The sequence below is a fragment of the Littorina saxatilis genome, linkage group LG1 (assembly GCF_037325665.1).
Source record: "Littorina saxatilis isolate snail1 linkage group LG1, US_GU_Lsax_2.0, whole genome shotgun sequence".
In the NCBI taxonomy this organism is placed as follows: domain Eukaryota; kingdom Metazoa; phylum Mollusca; class Gastropoda; order Littorinimorpha; family Littorinidae; genus Littorina; species Littorina saxatilis.
Genome location: NC_090245.1, coordinates 109,689,559 through 109,705,914, shown reverse-complemented (window position 1 = coordinate 109,705,914; position 16,356 = coordinate 109,689,559). Strand labels below are relative to the sequence as shown.

The 16,356-nt window shown below is 42.3% G+C and overlaps 1 protein-coding gene and 1 long non-coding RNA gene across 2 annotated transcripts in view; one reads left to right on the top strand and one right to left on the bottom strand.

Moving 5' to 3' along the window:
* Positions 1–1,037: 1,037 nt before the first annotated feature.
* LOC138949893 (eukaryotic translation elongation factor 2-like) overlaps positions 1,038–16,356 on the bottom strand; it is a 30,457-nt gene continuing 15,138 nt past the window's right edge. The window contains exons 8-14 of the mRNA XM_070321681.1: positions 15,125–15,320; positions 14,578–14,836; positions 12,922–13,173; positions 5,490–5,699; positions 4,892–5,074; positions 3,574–3,706; positions 1,038–1,845 (exon numbers count right to left, since the gene is read on the bottom strand). Of these exons, the coding sequence (XP_070177782.1) occupies positions 1,652–1,845; positions 3,574–3,706; positions 4,892–5,074; positions 5,490–5,699; positions 12,922–13,173; positions 14,578–14,836; positions 15,125–15,320 (1,427 nt within the window). The 3' untranslated portion in view covers positions 1,038–1,651. The remainder of the gene's footprint in view (positions 1,846–3,573; positions 3,707–4,891; positions 5,075–5,489; positions 5,700–12,921; positions 13,174–14,577; positions 14,837–15,124; positions 15,321–16,356) is intronic.
* LOC138949903 (uncharacterized) lies at positions 6,106–9,665 on the top strand. Its single transcript, XR_011450465.1, has 2 exons — positions 6,106–6,777; positions 7,949–9,665. It is a non-coding gene; the product is annotated as an uncharacterized lncRNA (long non-coding RNA).

The window sequence follows — 16,356 nt, the reverse complement described above, 5'->3', positions numbered from 1 at the left end:
TTGTTCTGAACCCACCACCACAATTTTGAGAGCTCAACCCCATAAAACAGACCAGCCACACCACAACAAACCCACACCACAACAAACCCATTCACAACAGTCACACCACAACAAACCCACCAGTGATCGCGCTAGGTATTTTTCAAACCGGTATGACGTCATGAGCTGGCTACAAGGCTCTCACGAAAATCGGTAAGCTTGCCAAGGCAACCAGTAAAAGACAAACAATGACTTACAATACATTAAATCAATGTTTATCAATGTCAGTGATATGCGGACGTTTTTTCTCTCCCCCCCCCCCCCCCCCCCCCCCCTCAAAGCAACTGTCGCACAACTTGACAGTGACACATCAGCAGCCGCTGTGAGAGAGAGAGAGAGAGAGAGAGAGACTTCCGAAATAAAATAGGAAAGCAAATAGTAATCACGCAACTGGAAGACTTACTCACTAGTTACTTACTGTTACAGTTTCACTTTCGCCTCACAATATTGTCTTTCAGTTTCTCATAAACTGAAAGATTTTACGATGGACCGGGAACCGAAAGAAATGGCGCGAAAAGTATGATGTCTGATGTCTGTGTGTGTAGATCTTTTTCTCGGCGACAAGAAAGATTTCTCCGCTCCCTGACCACCTACATTGCTCAAATAATCTGCTTGCAAATACTTTAGATCTGGCACAATCGCACGGTACTGAAAGACATTTCGGAGCTCGCCTCCTTGTTATTTTTGACGTCATGTTTGACACCTTGACATCAAGTGTCATCAATGGAGACATAATCGCAACATTGTAGCGCTGTCACAACAAGCCATCCAAATCTCTCTCTCCTTTTGTAATAAAGTTCTGAGTCTGAGTCTCTCTCTCTCTCTCTCTCTCCCCCTCGTACTGACAAACGATTTTTGTAATTACTACTTTTTTTTTACCGGTCAAACCAAATAACAATCGGTACGTCTGACCGACATCCACTTTTTTTTCCGGTATTGGCGAATCTTAACCGGTAAAATACCGGAAATTACCGGTAAACGCGATCCCTGACCCACACTAAAGTAAAGGCATTCACAACAGTCACACCACAACAAACCATGTAGGATATTGTCGGAGAAAGTTTATTTTCATCATAAGTTAGTGTACAGTTCAAACACGCCAGCCTGGTGTGTCGACTTTCTCCTATCAACGAGTGTACGTTCTGTACACTAGGTGTAAGCCCCATAGCCAACGTCACCTGCCAAGCCCACAGCCGGTCACTATGGCCCGTAGTTTGGCTCTCTGTCAAAATGATAAGTTCTCTGTCAAAATGATAAGTTCATGTGGTAGGCTTTAAATGGGGTTAAATGCCCTTTGTGGTGCATTTGCCAAAAAAAAAAAAAGATGTTTAACATTATCCAGACCAACAGTTAGAAAAATGAAGGAAAATCCACAAAGGGGTTTGTTGTCACTACCATTACCCCCTAGTGCAAAGAAGCAGTCCATGTGTCTTGTCTGAAGCTTGAATGACAACACCATCACCCTGTGAGCGAGTCTAGTAGCAAGGAACTATGGGAAGGAAGGCAGCCAAACGAGGAGGCTGCAGCCGTACTGTGTGACCCTTTTCTGAGGAGGCCCAGGTGTTATGTGCAGAGTGTAGAAACAAAGTGAGACTTGGTTGGTGGCAGCAGGTTACAACTTGTCCATGTAGTTCTCCAGTGGGGGAATCGTGTCCCTCAGACCCTTGCGCTTGCGAATACCCTGCACAACCTCGTAAGGCTTGGAGCCTTCGGTGAAGGGGTCGCCGGGCAGGATCTGCCAGTGGTCGAACACGCACTGAGGGAAGGCCTGGCCGCCAGTGTGGGAACGCAGGTCAGCAGTGAAGCCTGCACAGTCATAGCGACACACACATTACCACTTAACCTCACAAAATCGTCTTTATCTCTGAATCTATTTTGAGTTTTTGATTGAGACTTCATGTAATCTCAGGCATGGGAATTGAAAACAGTAAAAACGGCTGAAATTTGTAAGTAATAGCAAAGTCAACAGCGCGAAGCGCCTAGCCTTTCTACTGGGGGTGTCCAGGGGTATTTTGGTGGACATTTTTATCTATGCCTATACAATTTTGCCAGGAAAGACCCTTTTGTCAATCGTGGGATCTTTAACGTGCACACCCCAATGTAGTGTACACGAAGGGACCTCGGTTTTTCGTCTCATCCGAAAGACTAGCACTTGAACCCACCACCTAGGTTAGGAAAGGGGGGAGAAAATTGCTAACGCCCTGACCCAGGGTCGAACTCGCAACCTCTCGCTTCTGAGCGCAAGTGCGTTACCACTCGGCCACCCAGGATATGACGTTATCAAAGACATTTATCAAACAAGAAGAGCAAACGCTCGATCGAGTCACTTTCGCAGTTCTGAATATTATATGAGGCATCAGATGGACAGGAAGAAATTGCTATTCACAACACAATACAGATGTAAATAATTTGATGTAAAGAATAATCCTATAAAGTTTGAATCAAATCCGATGAATAGTTTCAGAGATATGATATTTCAATTTTTTTCCTTCAAGACATACCTGTGACCTTGAAAAAGGTCAAAGGTCACCAAAGCAGACGTCAAAGTGTAGAGGTCACTGGGAGTCACGTTCACATAAAATTTGAGCCCGGTCACTTTTATAGTTTCCGAGAAAAGCCCAACGTTAAGTTGTGTGTTGCCGAACAGAAAAGGCTAGTTATCTCCCTTGTTTTTCTGATAACGTTCGTAAAAGGCTACAGATGTAAATACTTTGATGTAAAGAATAATCCTACAAAGTTTCAATCACATCCGATGAACTTTGTCAAAGATATAAAATGTCTAATTTTTCCTTTGACGCTGACCTGTGACCTTGAAAAAGGTCAAAGGTCAACGAAACCATCGTTAAAGTGTAGAGGTCATTGGAGGTCACGACTAAACAAAATATGAGCCGGATCGCTTTGATAGTTTCCGAGAAAAGTCCAACGTTAAGGTGGTGTCTACGGACGGCCGGCCGGACAGACTAACACTGACCGATTACATAGTCACTTTTTCTCAAGTGACTCAAAAAATGAAAAAAACGTCTGGGGATATCATACCCAGGAACTCCCATGTAAAATTTCACCAAGATCGGTCTAGTAGTTTTCTCTAAATCGCTCTACACACACACATACACCACACCCTCGTCTCGATTCCCCCCTCTACGTTAAAACATTTAGTCAAAACTTGACTAAATGTAAAAAAGATATGCCCAAACATTTCTGGAAAAGAATGCTTCAACTTTCAAACCGAAGTCTTGCTTGAAAAAGTGGATCCATGCCACCAACATGACATTTTCAGGAGGGTTTTAGTGCCATGATGATCGTGATGCGACTGACTACAAATTTTCCCCGAAAATAATCATAAAAAAACCCCTACTTTTACAATGTGACCCATCAGTCTCACAGCATTGCTGAAAAGAACTCGGCCAATGGTCCTGAGACTGCTGGGAGATAATTCAGCACCACCAGGGCTAAGAAGCAACATTCAAACAACTGCCAAAAATCTCTTTCTCTCGTGATATGTTTTATGCCACATGTTGACAAGGGCCTCCTTACCGAAGGATTCGTTGACAGGCAGGTAAGCCTTGACTGCGAACTGTGGTGTACCTCCAATCTGCTGGTTGTCGAACACGTGGCCACGTCGTCTGGTCAGACAACCGTAGATACCTCCCTGGACCGTCTCCGGGCACTGAAAACACACAATTACACATGGTTACAACACGCGACACCATCAAACTAAAACAAGAAGAGCAAACGCTCGATCGAGTCACTTTCGCAGTTCTGAATATTATATGAGGCATCAGATGGACAGGAAGAAATTGCTATTCACAACACAATGAGTCACGTTCACATAAAATTTGAGCCCGGTCACTTTTATAGTTTCCGAGAAAAGCCCAACGTTAAGTTGTGTGTTGCCGAACAGAAAAGGCTAGTTATCTCCCTTGTTTTTCTGATAACGTTCGTAAAAGGCTACAGATGTAAATACTTTGATGTAAAGAATAATCCTACAAAGTTTCAATCACATCCGATGAACTTTGTCAAAGATATAAAATGTCTAATTTTTCCTTTGACGCTGACCTGTGACCTTGAAAAAGGTCAAAGGTCAACGAAACCATCGTTAAAGTGTAGAGGTCATGGGAGGTCACGACTAAACAAAATATGAGCCGGATCGCTTTGATAGTTTCCGAGAAAAGTCCAACGTTAAGGTGGTGTCTACGGACGGCCGGCCGGACAGACTAACACTGACCGATTACATAGTCACTTTTTCTCAAGTGACTCAATAATGCATGCACAGCATGTTCCACAATCAATGCTAGTCCCACCCTGGACACAATCAATGCTAGTCCCACCCTGGACACAATCAATGCTAGTCCCACCCTGGACACAATCAATGCTAGTCCCACCCTGGACACAATCAATGCTAGTCCCACCCTGGACACAATCAATGCTAGTCCCACCCTGGACACAATCAATGCTAGTCCCACCCTGGACACAATCAATGCTAGTCCCACCCTGGACACAATCAATGCTAGTCCCACCCTGGACACAATCAATGCTAGTCCCACCCTGGACACAATCAATGCTAGTCCCACCCTGGACACAATGAGAACATGTACGGTCCCAGTCAAGTTTCCCTTTCGGGCACTCAACCTCCAATGGTTTGAAAATCATGACATCACTCCAGCACTCATGATCTCCACAAGCTATGCTCTCACCATGATCTCCACAAGCTAAACACTCACCCTGATCTCCACAAGCTAAACACGATGATCTCCACAAGCTAAACACTCAGCATGATCTCCACCAGCTAAGCTCTCACCATGATCTCCACAAGCTAAACACTCAGCATGATCTCCACAAGCTAAGCACTCACCATGATCTCCACCAGGTAGATGGGCTCAAGCATCCTGGGTGCGGCAGTCAACATACTGGCGTACAGAACGCGGCGAGCGGTGGGGATGATCTGACCGCCACCACGGTGAATGGCGTCGGCGTGAAGTGTCACGTCCTGGATGTTAAAGCGTGCACCACGCATGTTCTCCTCACACAAAACTCCCTGCAAAAATAAAAAAAATACACACGTCGTTAGTTGTTGGAACACAAGCAGACAGTCAATGATTAACCATTCCAATATCTTATCTTTCTTGTCGGTTCCTTGTTGGAAAATCAGCAGACAATGCTTGACCATTCCAATATCTTATCTTTCTTGTCGGTTCCTTGTTGGAAAATCAGCAGACAATGCTTGACCATTCCAATATCTTATCTTCCTTGTCATTTGATTGTTGTTAGAACATTAGCAGACAACGATTTACCATTTCAATCTCAGCAAAGACTTTAGTGTGTGTGTGTTCATGACCGAGTTGTCTCGCCTCCTTGGAGTCCCACTTGAACCCAGCGACCGCGCTGTCCTTGATATTGTTGGGGTACTGCACAGCCTTGGTGTGTGTGTGTGTTAATGACAGTTGTCTTACCTCCTTGGATGCCCACTGGAACCCAGCGACCACGCTGTCCTTGATCTCGTTGAGGTACTGCACGGCCTTGGTACAGTCAATCAGCAGGTTGGGCCCGGTGCCCTCGGGGCCGAAGCACCAGATCTTACGCGCCTCCGTGGCGTCAAAGTCAAAGTTGTCCACCAGGTAGCGACCACGTTCCTTCAGGTCCTGACGCGGGGTGATATCGCCCTAAAACACACAACCATCACCTTGCAGGCCTGAAAGTGGCGAGTATTTTACTATGTAGAAACATGTAACTGGCGAGTAGAAATGTTTATCTGCAGGCCTGAAAGTGGCGAGTATTTTACTATGTAGAAACATGTAACTGGCGAGTAGAAATGTTTATCTACTCGCCAAATGTGATTCAAGTTGCTGGAACAATGTTTTTGATTTGACAAGTAAAATTTGCTCTTTGGCTAGTACATTTTTAGAAGCACCAAAGGCTAGTGGACCATTACTTGGACTATCAGGGCTGTGTTGTACAATGATGTCGTCCTTGTGTGATGCAAAATAGTGGCATGTTGCTGCCAATGGAATTCCCTTCCCCATAACATTCGCCACACACAGTCAACCCCCGCCTTTGAAACCCCATTAGTTTAAGGGCAGACCGGGTAGGCAAAATGAGTTATTTTTGGTCTCATACACCTTTTTGGGGTTGTTGCATTTTTCACACCTTTGAACATCCTGGAATGCATTCAATAATCTGCTTTTGTCATTTTAGACATGTATTCATGTAAATAAAACCATTTTCAAACCGATGTTTTGTTGTTTTTGTCTGTGTTTTATCAAAAATATCGAAAAAATGGTCAACTTTGGATACTCCGTGCTGGTAAATGTGCGCACATGACATGACCCTTCGCTGTTCAAACTGTGTGGAAATTTCCGTTCTTCAAGATGACGTCATCACCGTTGGGGAATTTCCGTTGACATAGGCACAAAGAGAGAGAATCCGTTCCAACAGAAACCCCGGAATTAATATATGCAAATATATGTAGGTCAAAGGCATTTGGCGCAAGCGCAGTAGACAACTTATCAGTCCCCCGGTGTCAACAAATCCATGACGTTTTCACCGATTCAGCAGCATTTTTCAAAGTTTTGAGCTGCGGAGAACAACCCTAACATTGGAAATGTTCGGCATAGTGGCAAGAAATATCAGAGAAAGATGAACCAGCAGCAGCGAACAGTAGAAGGAAGTAACAACACTCCGAAATGAACCAACATTATCGTATTGAAGCAGACGACATTCTAAGATTCTTGACTCGACGAGGTGGGTTTTGCTTCTTTCTCTTTTCGATCTTGTTTGTTTGACAACGTGATTTATTTGACATTGTTATGTTGTTGTTGTTGTAAGAATGTGTTAGGGTTTGCAGGTAAATGATAAACAGTTTGTGTCTGAAGTATTTTGCGTGTTTCTTGATCCAATTTACTGACCATGCCGCACCCCCCCCCCCTCCCTCCCTCCCTCGATCATCTCTGTGATATCGTCTTCACAACCCCTATTTTATTGTTCTTCGCTGGTCAGTCCTCGAGAGCTTACTATGGTGTAACATGTCATCATTATTCTTTGTCTGGGGTCAAACTGAGAAGCAGCATCTGAGCGATGTACGACTGACACAGTTTCTGTTTCTGCATGGTCATTGACCGTAGGAAAATAAGTACCCTACTAGAGAGCGTTCTCTAATTCTAAAGGATTGGTTTACACCAGCATGGCTGACCAACCTATCATTGACAGCAATATTGTTGTCAAATCTTTTCCATTAACTAAGGAATAAAAAAATAGATCCAATTTACTTCACCAAAGAAAAAAAAAAGAGTTAAACTAAAGGACTGGGGATGCAACTCATGAATCAAAAGCATAAAGATCACCTGCAAACAGTGCTAGGTTTAGGAAATCTGAAAATGTATACACACACACAGAACACACACACACACACACACAAAAGACAAGAAACAAGCAAATACATAGCAAGTGTGATGAAATAAATTAATTTTAAAAGAAAAATATGAAAAGAAAGAAAGAAAGAAAGAAAATAATTCAGCTAGTTTCAGTATTAGTTCCTGTGTGTATGTGATTGTGTGGTTACTCAAATCCCATAGTAAACTTGACATGTAAATTTTGTGATAGGGGCCAATTAATGAATGTCTTTTGTGTGTGTGTGTGTGTGTGTGTGTGTTCGTCAACCGACATATGTGGGTACGAGCCGCTGAGGTGGTTGTAAGAAAACCCACCTGGTTCAGTGGTTGGGGGCTGATTGGGATTTCTGATTTACCGGCCTAACCAAAAAGTTGAGGTTCACCCCATGTAACATGGTCATTTGCAAAATAAAGTACAAGCACTTGTTGACGTTTATATTGAGTCTTAAATTTTGCAGCTTATTACAAACAAAATCCATGGACAGTTGTATCAAATATTAAATCAGTGTTTGTGTATTTATTAGGTTGGAGCAAGGGGAGAGCCAGTCCTCCTGTGGTGGCAGCGAGGAGAAAGATTGACCTGATGGAAAAGTTTGCTAAACCGGAACTACCCTCTTCCACAGCAGAAACATCAGCTTTGCCATCTTCTGACCAACCATAAGAAGATACAGATACTTTGCCATCTTCTGACCCATCACAAGCAGATATGGATACTGGTACTGTGCAACGTCACTCCGCTGACATGTGTTGGGCTTTTGTCAACATTGATCAGCTCAATCTATTGCTGAAAGGTCTATATCCTGTACTGAATGCTTGTCTGATAGCAGTCTGATTATGAAAGAAGGTGATGCATCAGCCCAAGGATTTGCACAGGCCCTGCATCTGGAGTGCATATGAGTGTCCATTCAAGTCTGCAGTTGTTTACTCTTCTCCCGGTGTTTGCAACGCTTCGGGTGGTAAAGTTGCATTTTAAATAATCCGCGTATGACCATGTTGGTACATGGAAAGGGACATTCAGCTTTACAGAAATTTGCTGCAGTGTTAGGATTGAGCACAGAAATACTGTAATTAAAATGTTGCAACTTTTGAATGGCTTGATAGCTTTGTTCCATTTGTGTATATATAATTATGTAATGTTGATGATTTGTGAAGCATCATTTCTATGCAATGGAATAAGAAATCAGTGCATCCGTTGGGTTTTTATGAGTGACAGTTTGGTTCTGATCAATATTTTCATATCAGCACAAACACAGATAATTGACTTTTTTAATGTTTTCATATGATTTTTTTTTAAATCAAAAAAATCTGATAATTTGATTATCAAATCATTTCCCCTTCATAGTTAAAGTGTTATTCTGGTTAAAAAAAAACCACCCCATTAATTCAAGCTCTACTGTGGTACTAGTTTACCGGGGTACTAGTGAGACTCTTTTACATGCTGTTTTCTCTACGTAGCTACATGTAATTTGAGACAAAATGTGGTAATTAAAATGTAACTTTTGAATGGCAAGATGGATTTGTTCCAATTTTGTATATGTTGTTTATGATTTGTGAAGCACCATTTCTGTGCATGGAATAAGAATACAGTGGATTCCTTGTGTTTTTATGAGTCCGACAGTTTCGTTTTGATTCATATCTGCACTAACATAGATGAGTTTTCAAATGATTTTTTTAAAAAAGTCTGGATAATTTGATCGTCAAATCATTTCCCCATCATAGTAAAGTGGTTATTCTTATAAAAACATATCAATTCAGGCTGCACTGTGCTACTAGTTTGAGGTACTGGTTGGAATCTTTCAAATGCTGTTTTCTCTGAATGTAATTTTCAGACAAACATCTGCAATTAAAATGTTGCAACTTTTGAATGGCTTGATGGATTTGTTTCATTTTTGTTTATGTTGTTTATGATTTGTAAAGCGTCAGTTTTGTGTATGGAATAAGAGTTAAGTGCATTGGTTGGGTTTTTATGAGTCTGACAGTTTGGTTCTGATTCATGTTTTCATATCGGTACAAACAAAGATGGCTGTTTTCATATGATGTATATAAAAAAAATCCTGATAATTTGATTGTCAAATCCTTTTCCCTACATAGTAAAGTGGTCATTCTGATAAAAACATATGAATTCAGGGTGCACTGTGCTACTGGTTTTTTTATGTACTGGTTCAAATCTTTAAAATGCTGTTTTCTCTGAATGTAATTTTCAGACAAAACGCTACAATTAAAATGTTGCAACTTTTGAAAGGCTTGATGGATTTGTTCAGTTTTTGTATATGTTGTTTATGAATTGTACAGCATCAGTTCTGTGTATGGAATAAGAGTTCAGTGCATTGGTTGGGTTTTTATGAGTCTGACAGTTAGGATTTCATGTATTTTTCTTATCAGAACTGAACCGGTAACTGAAAATGCTAAATTAAAATAATATATTGCTTAGAAATGCTTTTCGATACACAGAATTATTAAACACACACATATTGCTGCAAAGAAGAAAAATTGGATCAAAACATGCGCTGGTTCACAAACTGCAACATTTTAAAAAAAGCACATTTTATAACGTTATTCTCACATTTTGGTGAATAAAACCCCCAAAAATTGCTTTTCACTCAAAATTTAAAATGGTTTCCCTTAATTAGGTTATTCTGCTTGCAAAAATCAAACAAGCAGCAAGCTGTTTCCAAAATAAATAAAAAAGTGCTTGCCTACCCTGTCCCCCCTTAAACTGTATCTGGATTCAGACAACTCTTTACTTGTCCTGTTTTAGTTTAAAGAGATGGCTGTACATGATGTGTGGTGTGTGTGTGCAAGTTGAGATCTTCCAATGTTGTTTGTACATGATTTATTGTGCATTCTTTATCTATCTGCATGGTATTGTCCATAAGTGGCTAATGTGTCGTAAGTTTATTGTTATTTATTTAAGGCCAGCTTCCAAGGTGAAAAACGACAAAAAACGTGTTCAAATCTTTCTGCCATAGCATTTCAGAAACACTGCTGATCTTTCCCATTTTTGGTTCATATATTCTTCAAGTGTGTCTGAGCGCTCAGACATAATTCAGTTAAGTGTAATAGAAAGTTTTGATGTCTAAAAAAAAAAATATATTAAATATAAAAAAACACCATGACGAAAATGTATGATAATCATTTCCCAAATAACTCTTAATGCAAGACAGATACAGACATGAAATTTTACACACTTACCACAAATTGAGCACTAAACAGTGTGCTATTTTTACAAGAGTGTATTTTGCAGAATTTAATTTTTTTTGATATTCTGAAATTATGACTTTTATGTGACTCTCATAGGGATGTTTACATGTGCTCTAATGTTCCAATAAAATAGCAAAATGTGCCTTTGTTATCAATCATGCAGCACACAAAATTTTATTTGATTTCATTAAATAGTTTTTGAGATGTGTGGGAAATAGTGACGGTATGTGTGTAAAACGCGTTTTTGAGAAAAACGAGTTTGAAGTTTAAGATAACTTCAATATGACTGTTGTGCATGAGTCAGATGAGAATGCCTTTTTTTTGGTTCCAATATACACTTTGGGGCAAAAGAAATGCTCACCTTATCTACTCATGGGCCCCAGCAAGGTAAAATTCCCCCCCGATTCTCATTTTGTCCTACTGTCTCATATATGCGCGGATCTTCCTGGCAAACTTTGCGGCGTCAGATGCTTGAATCTGTGCTCCTCTGACACAATTTCTGTCAATTAGCTGGAAACACAGTCTTGCCCATTTGCCTACATCCAGTCCAAGTTTTTCAAACACAGCAAAGCGTCCACATTCTCCATCATTGAAAACAATGGGGGCATCATTTACAGCCAGTCAAATCCTCTTCTTGCCGACAAAGATGGTCTTGGGGCGGCACCGCTGCCATATCACATTGTGAAATGACTCATTTGTATTTTGTGAGCCACCATGTAGACACTTTCTAAGCAGAGAATCCTGTGACAGAGTTGTAGACACTTTCTAAGCAGAGAATCCTGTGACAGAGTTTCAAACACTGGCTGGATGGCATCAGTCACATAATCAGGAAGAGCATTCTTGTCTGGGTCTCCTTTGCCTGTTTCTTCAGTCGCCTGTGACGCCACATAGCCCAGATATCCTGCCTCATCTGGTTAATGTTTCCAACATTGTTCCTTATAGCAGCTCCATAGTGACCCTGCATGTTTCAAAATTGCCTTTTTAGTCAACCCCCCCCCCCCCCCTTTCACTGTTTTGCCATTGCCTGTTCTCATTTACAGTCTGGGCAGAGAAAAGAAAAAACAAACTGTACCAACAGTTTACAATCAATCAAACGAAATCCAGTCAGATCACTGTCACTGTCAAACTCCATTTCTTCTTCTTCTTCTTTCAATTTTGACTCGGACGCAGTCAACTTAGGCTTGCTTTCCTCAGCCGTAGGCTCAGACGAGGTGGAGGGGGTAGCGTGCACATCGCCACCTTCAGCTTCGCTGTCACTGCTTCTCGATGCCGATGTGGGCTCAGTTTGCTGCTGATAAGTCCCTCTTCTGCCAGTCGGGTTCCCAGTCCGACTCTTCTTCTTGTAGGTCTTCCTTTTCTTCGTCATTCTGGTGTTTACAAATTGTTTTCCCTTCGAAACACGTGTTTTGTTTACAGTTGCTGTGAACGGAAGTGAAAAAACAAAACATGGCACAGCAGAAAGGCTTTGCCAAGCACGGTTTGAAAGCTGCTCTCTGATTGGCTGAAACCAGACCCCTCTGTTCTTTGGCATGCTTAACATCGACCAATGAAAATACGTCTTTCTAACGAGTTCGGCTGTCAAATCAAGCTTGTAGATTTGGTTTCGCTGAGCACAGTGGTCTTTGAATGAATCGTCTGCTACATTCCAAACCGAAGAAATGTAGTTTCAAAGTTTATGAATATTTAATGAGCTGCCACAAGGCATTTTTTGACACACCCCTGATGCACATTTAATTAAAATAAAAATATTTAGGTTGTTTTTTGCCGCAAAATTATTGCATAGCGTGATAGTTGAGTGGTTTATGTACTTAACACAGCAAACAACCCAAATAACCAAAAATGTTAAAAAAATGTTATTTTCACCTTGGAAGCTGGCCTTAATTTATTTACGAGGATTTATATCGCGCACGTATCTCGCGACTCAAGGCGCATGTTACCGTGTGAGATGGAACTTTTTACACAATATATCACGCATTCACATCGGCCAATAGATCAACAGTCTATAGGCGCTGCATCCACCTTTCACGGCCCATTATTCCAGGTCACACGGGTATTTTGTTACGTTACGTTATTTTGCTATGTTCTTATTCAGAGTAAATGTGTAAAGCGCGGAGAGCATAGATTACTGTGGTCGACGCTATACAAGCTGTCATTATTAAATAGGAGACCATGTTTATCTTACAGTGTGGACAGTACCGTGACAAATGTAATGACTCTAGGTCACTGTGGTCTCTCAAAGTAGCGGGAGCTTCCTATCAAGTTCATAGAGTTAATTCCTCATCACACACACACACACCTTATCAATGGCCTCAGCCAGACCGTCGGGCAGGGGGGCGGCCTTCATGAAGATCCTGTTGTGCTTGTTGGGGGACTTGGACAGACAGCAGATGCTGGACTCCTCGCTGACGGTCTCCCTGTAGGACACCACGGGGTCCGACACCTTGATGGGGATTCCCGCGTGGTCCTCCTCCAGGTCCTTCAGGCAGATCTCCAAGTGGAGCTCGCCCGCTCCCGCGATGATGTGCTCCCCGGACTCCTCAATGATACACTGCAAGACAGAGAGACTCATGTAGATACACAGTACAAGGGACACAGTATCATGTAGATACAGACTCATCAATGATACACTGCCAGACAGAGAGACTATCATGTAGATATACAGTACAAGGGACACAGTATTATGTAGATACAGACTCATCAATGATACACTGCCAGACAGAGAGACTATCATGTAGATATACAGTATCATGTAGATACAGACTCCTCTATGATACACTGCCAGACAGAGAGACTATCATGTAGATATACAGTATCATGTAAATACCCAGACTCCTCTATGATACACTGCCAGACAGAGAGACTATTATGTAGATACACAGTATCATGTAAATACCCAGACTCCTCAATGATACACTGCAAGACAGAGAGACTCATGTAGATACACAGTATCATGTAAATATCCAGACTCCTCTATGATACACTGCCAGACAGAGAGACTATCATGTAGATACACAGTACCATGTAGATACAGACTCCTCTATGATACACTGCCAGACAGAGAGACTATCATGTAGATATACAGTATCATGTAAATACCCAGACTCCTCTATGATACACTGCCCGACAGAGAGACTATCATGTAGATACACAGTATCATGTAAATACCCAGACTCCTCTATGATACACTGCCAGACAGAGAGACTATCATGTACTGCCGGGCGTGAGATTGACCGGGTCAAGCTGCCAGGCCAGCCCAGCTAAAGAGTGAGCTGTGCACAGCAGTGGAGGAAGTGCGTGCTCAAGCAAACCGATTGAGAATTGAACCGAATGGCGCACAAAACGAAAGCTGGGACTGTTTGGGTTTACCGTTTGGGAATAACAGGTTTTTGCATTTCGGCGTACACCAAATCGAGTTCCGCGTACTGGAGATGTTATTTCGGCGTAAAGTAAGCCGTACGGCTTACAATGCTAGGCCCTGGGTGTGCAGGACTTTTTCCCACAGTAGACTCCACAATTCCTGGCTCTTTCTTATATTTCTCCAAGAAAATCTGCTGCTTCTGCTATTCAGACTTGGTAGTCATCCGAAACTGGCACATTTTTCCGCTTCATTTTGCCACGATTGTCCAGACGATCGCACGTGCCAACAACTGAACGAGGTTTCCACAGCTGAAGACTCGCTGTCAGGGTTATCTCCCTTAGACGGAAACCGGTATTAGTTGTACCATCCCGTAATCGGCACACCAACACCGGAAAACTTTTCTAGACTTTTTCTTAGTCGTATTTCGTGCGTGTGTCGCGTATTGTCGTACCGATCATAATTTGGCGTACAAAATACGCCCAAATCGTACTGGTAAACAGGTCTGCATTTCACCGTTTTCCGATTTCCAAATGAAGCCAGCTTTACAGTACATTTATCATGCGTTCCTTTTAGTGGTAACAATGTGATCCTTACCTGCACCATAGGGTCCGACTTGGCCAGACGCTTGAGTCCCTCCACCAGCTTGGGCAGATGCTGGGGGTCCTTGCACTCCACGGCCACGCGCACCACGGGGCTGACGGAGAACTTCATCACCTTCATGTTGTGCGCCTCCTTGTAGGTGGAGATGGTCCCTCCCTTCACCAGGTACTGGTCCACACCCACCAGGCCACAGATGTTGCCGCACGGCACATCCTCGATCGCCTCCGTGTAGCGACCCATCATCAGGATGGTTCTGAACACAGTCAATAATCATCATGACATCACACACCAATCTCGACATCACACAACAATCATGACATCACACACCAATCATGACATCATGCACCAATCATGACATCACACACCAATCATGACATCACACAACAATCATCATTACACAACAATCTCAACATCACACACCTATCATGACATCACACACCTATCATGACATCACACACCTATCATTACACCACCCTGTCCTACTCCTATCGCACCCTGGATGCAACCAACACCCTGCCCTGGATGGTGTATCAATGCTCACCTCTGGATGCTCTTCTCGTAGAGGTCCTCCTTCTTGCCCGGGGTGTAGTTGGGCCCCATGATGCGCACCTTCTGTCCCGTTTGCACCGTCCCGGAGAAGACACGGCCGAAGGCATAGAATCGACCCTTGTCGCTGGTGGGCACCATCTTGGAAATGTACATCATCACCTCTCCCTTGGGGTCGCACGTCTTGATTCCTGTACACACACAATTTTTTTATAGGATTCTGTCTATGCTGAAAACATACAATTCTTTAATCCATTCTGTCTATGCTAAAATCATAAAATTCTTCATAGGATTCTGTCTATGCTGAAAATATACACATTTTTTGAATGAGCTCCTTCAGAGCTTCTCTCTACTGAAATGCATACCCATTTCTCAGAGGAACTAGGAAGTCTTATTCCGTTGTGTATGGAGACCAAACTGGTCAAATATTGGCTCATACATATACTATGCAATCCTTGTTTTTAGACCCGTTTCTGCTGATATCCTTCAGTTTCCTTCAATTATTTCACCATGAAACCTGCAGCCCGTTTCACAGCAAAGAAAGGGTTTTACCACCGCCCTGAACGGCACAGAAACGATGGGCACTGTGAGCCTCAGAAGCTAAGGCTCAAGAAGGGCAAAGCCCATACGACTCACATGCTTTACACATTTTTCCTACCAAAATACATGTGACCTTGACCCAAGGTCAAGGTCATCCAAGGTCATGCAACACAAAGCTGTTAATTCAAGACAGGAAGTACAATGGTGCTTATTGGCTCTTTCTACCATGAGATATGGTCACTTTTAGTGGTTCACTACCTTATTTTGGTCACATTTCATAAGGGTCAAAGTGACCTTGACCATATGTGACCAAATGTGTCTTATGATGAAAGCATAACATGTGCCCCACATAATTTTTAAGTTTGAAACAGTTATCTTCCATAGTTCAGGGTCAAGGTCACTTCAAAATATGTATACAATCCAACTTTGAAGAGCTCCTGTGACCTTGACCTTGAAGCAAGGTAAACCAAACTGGTATCAAAAGATGGGGCTTACTTTGCCCTATATATCATATATAGGTGAGGTATTAAATCTCAAAAACTTCAGAGAAAATGGGAAAAATAGCTGTTTTTTAGGCAACATTTATGGCCCCTGCGACCTTGACCTTGAAGCAAGGTCAAGATGCTATGTATGTTTTTTGGGGCCTTATCATACACCATCTTGCCAAATTTGGTACTGATAGACTGA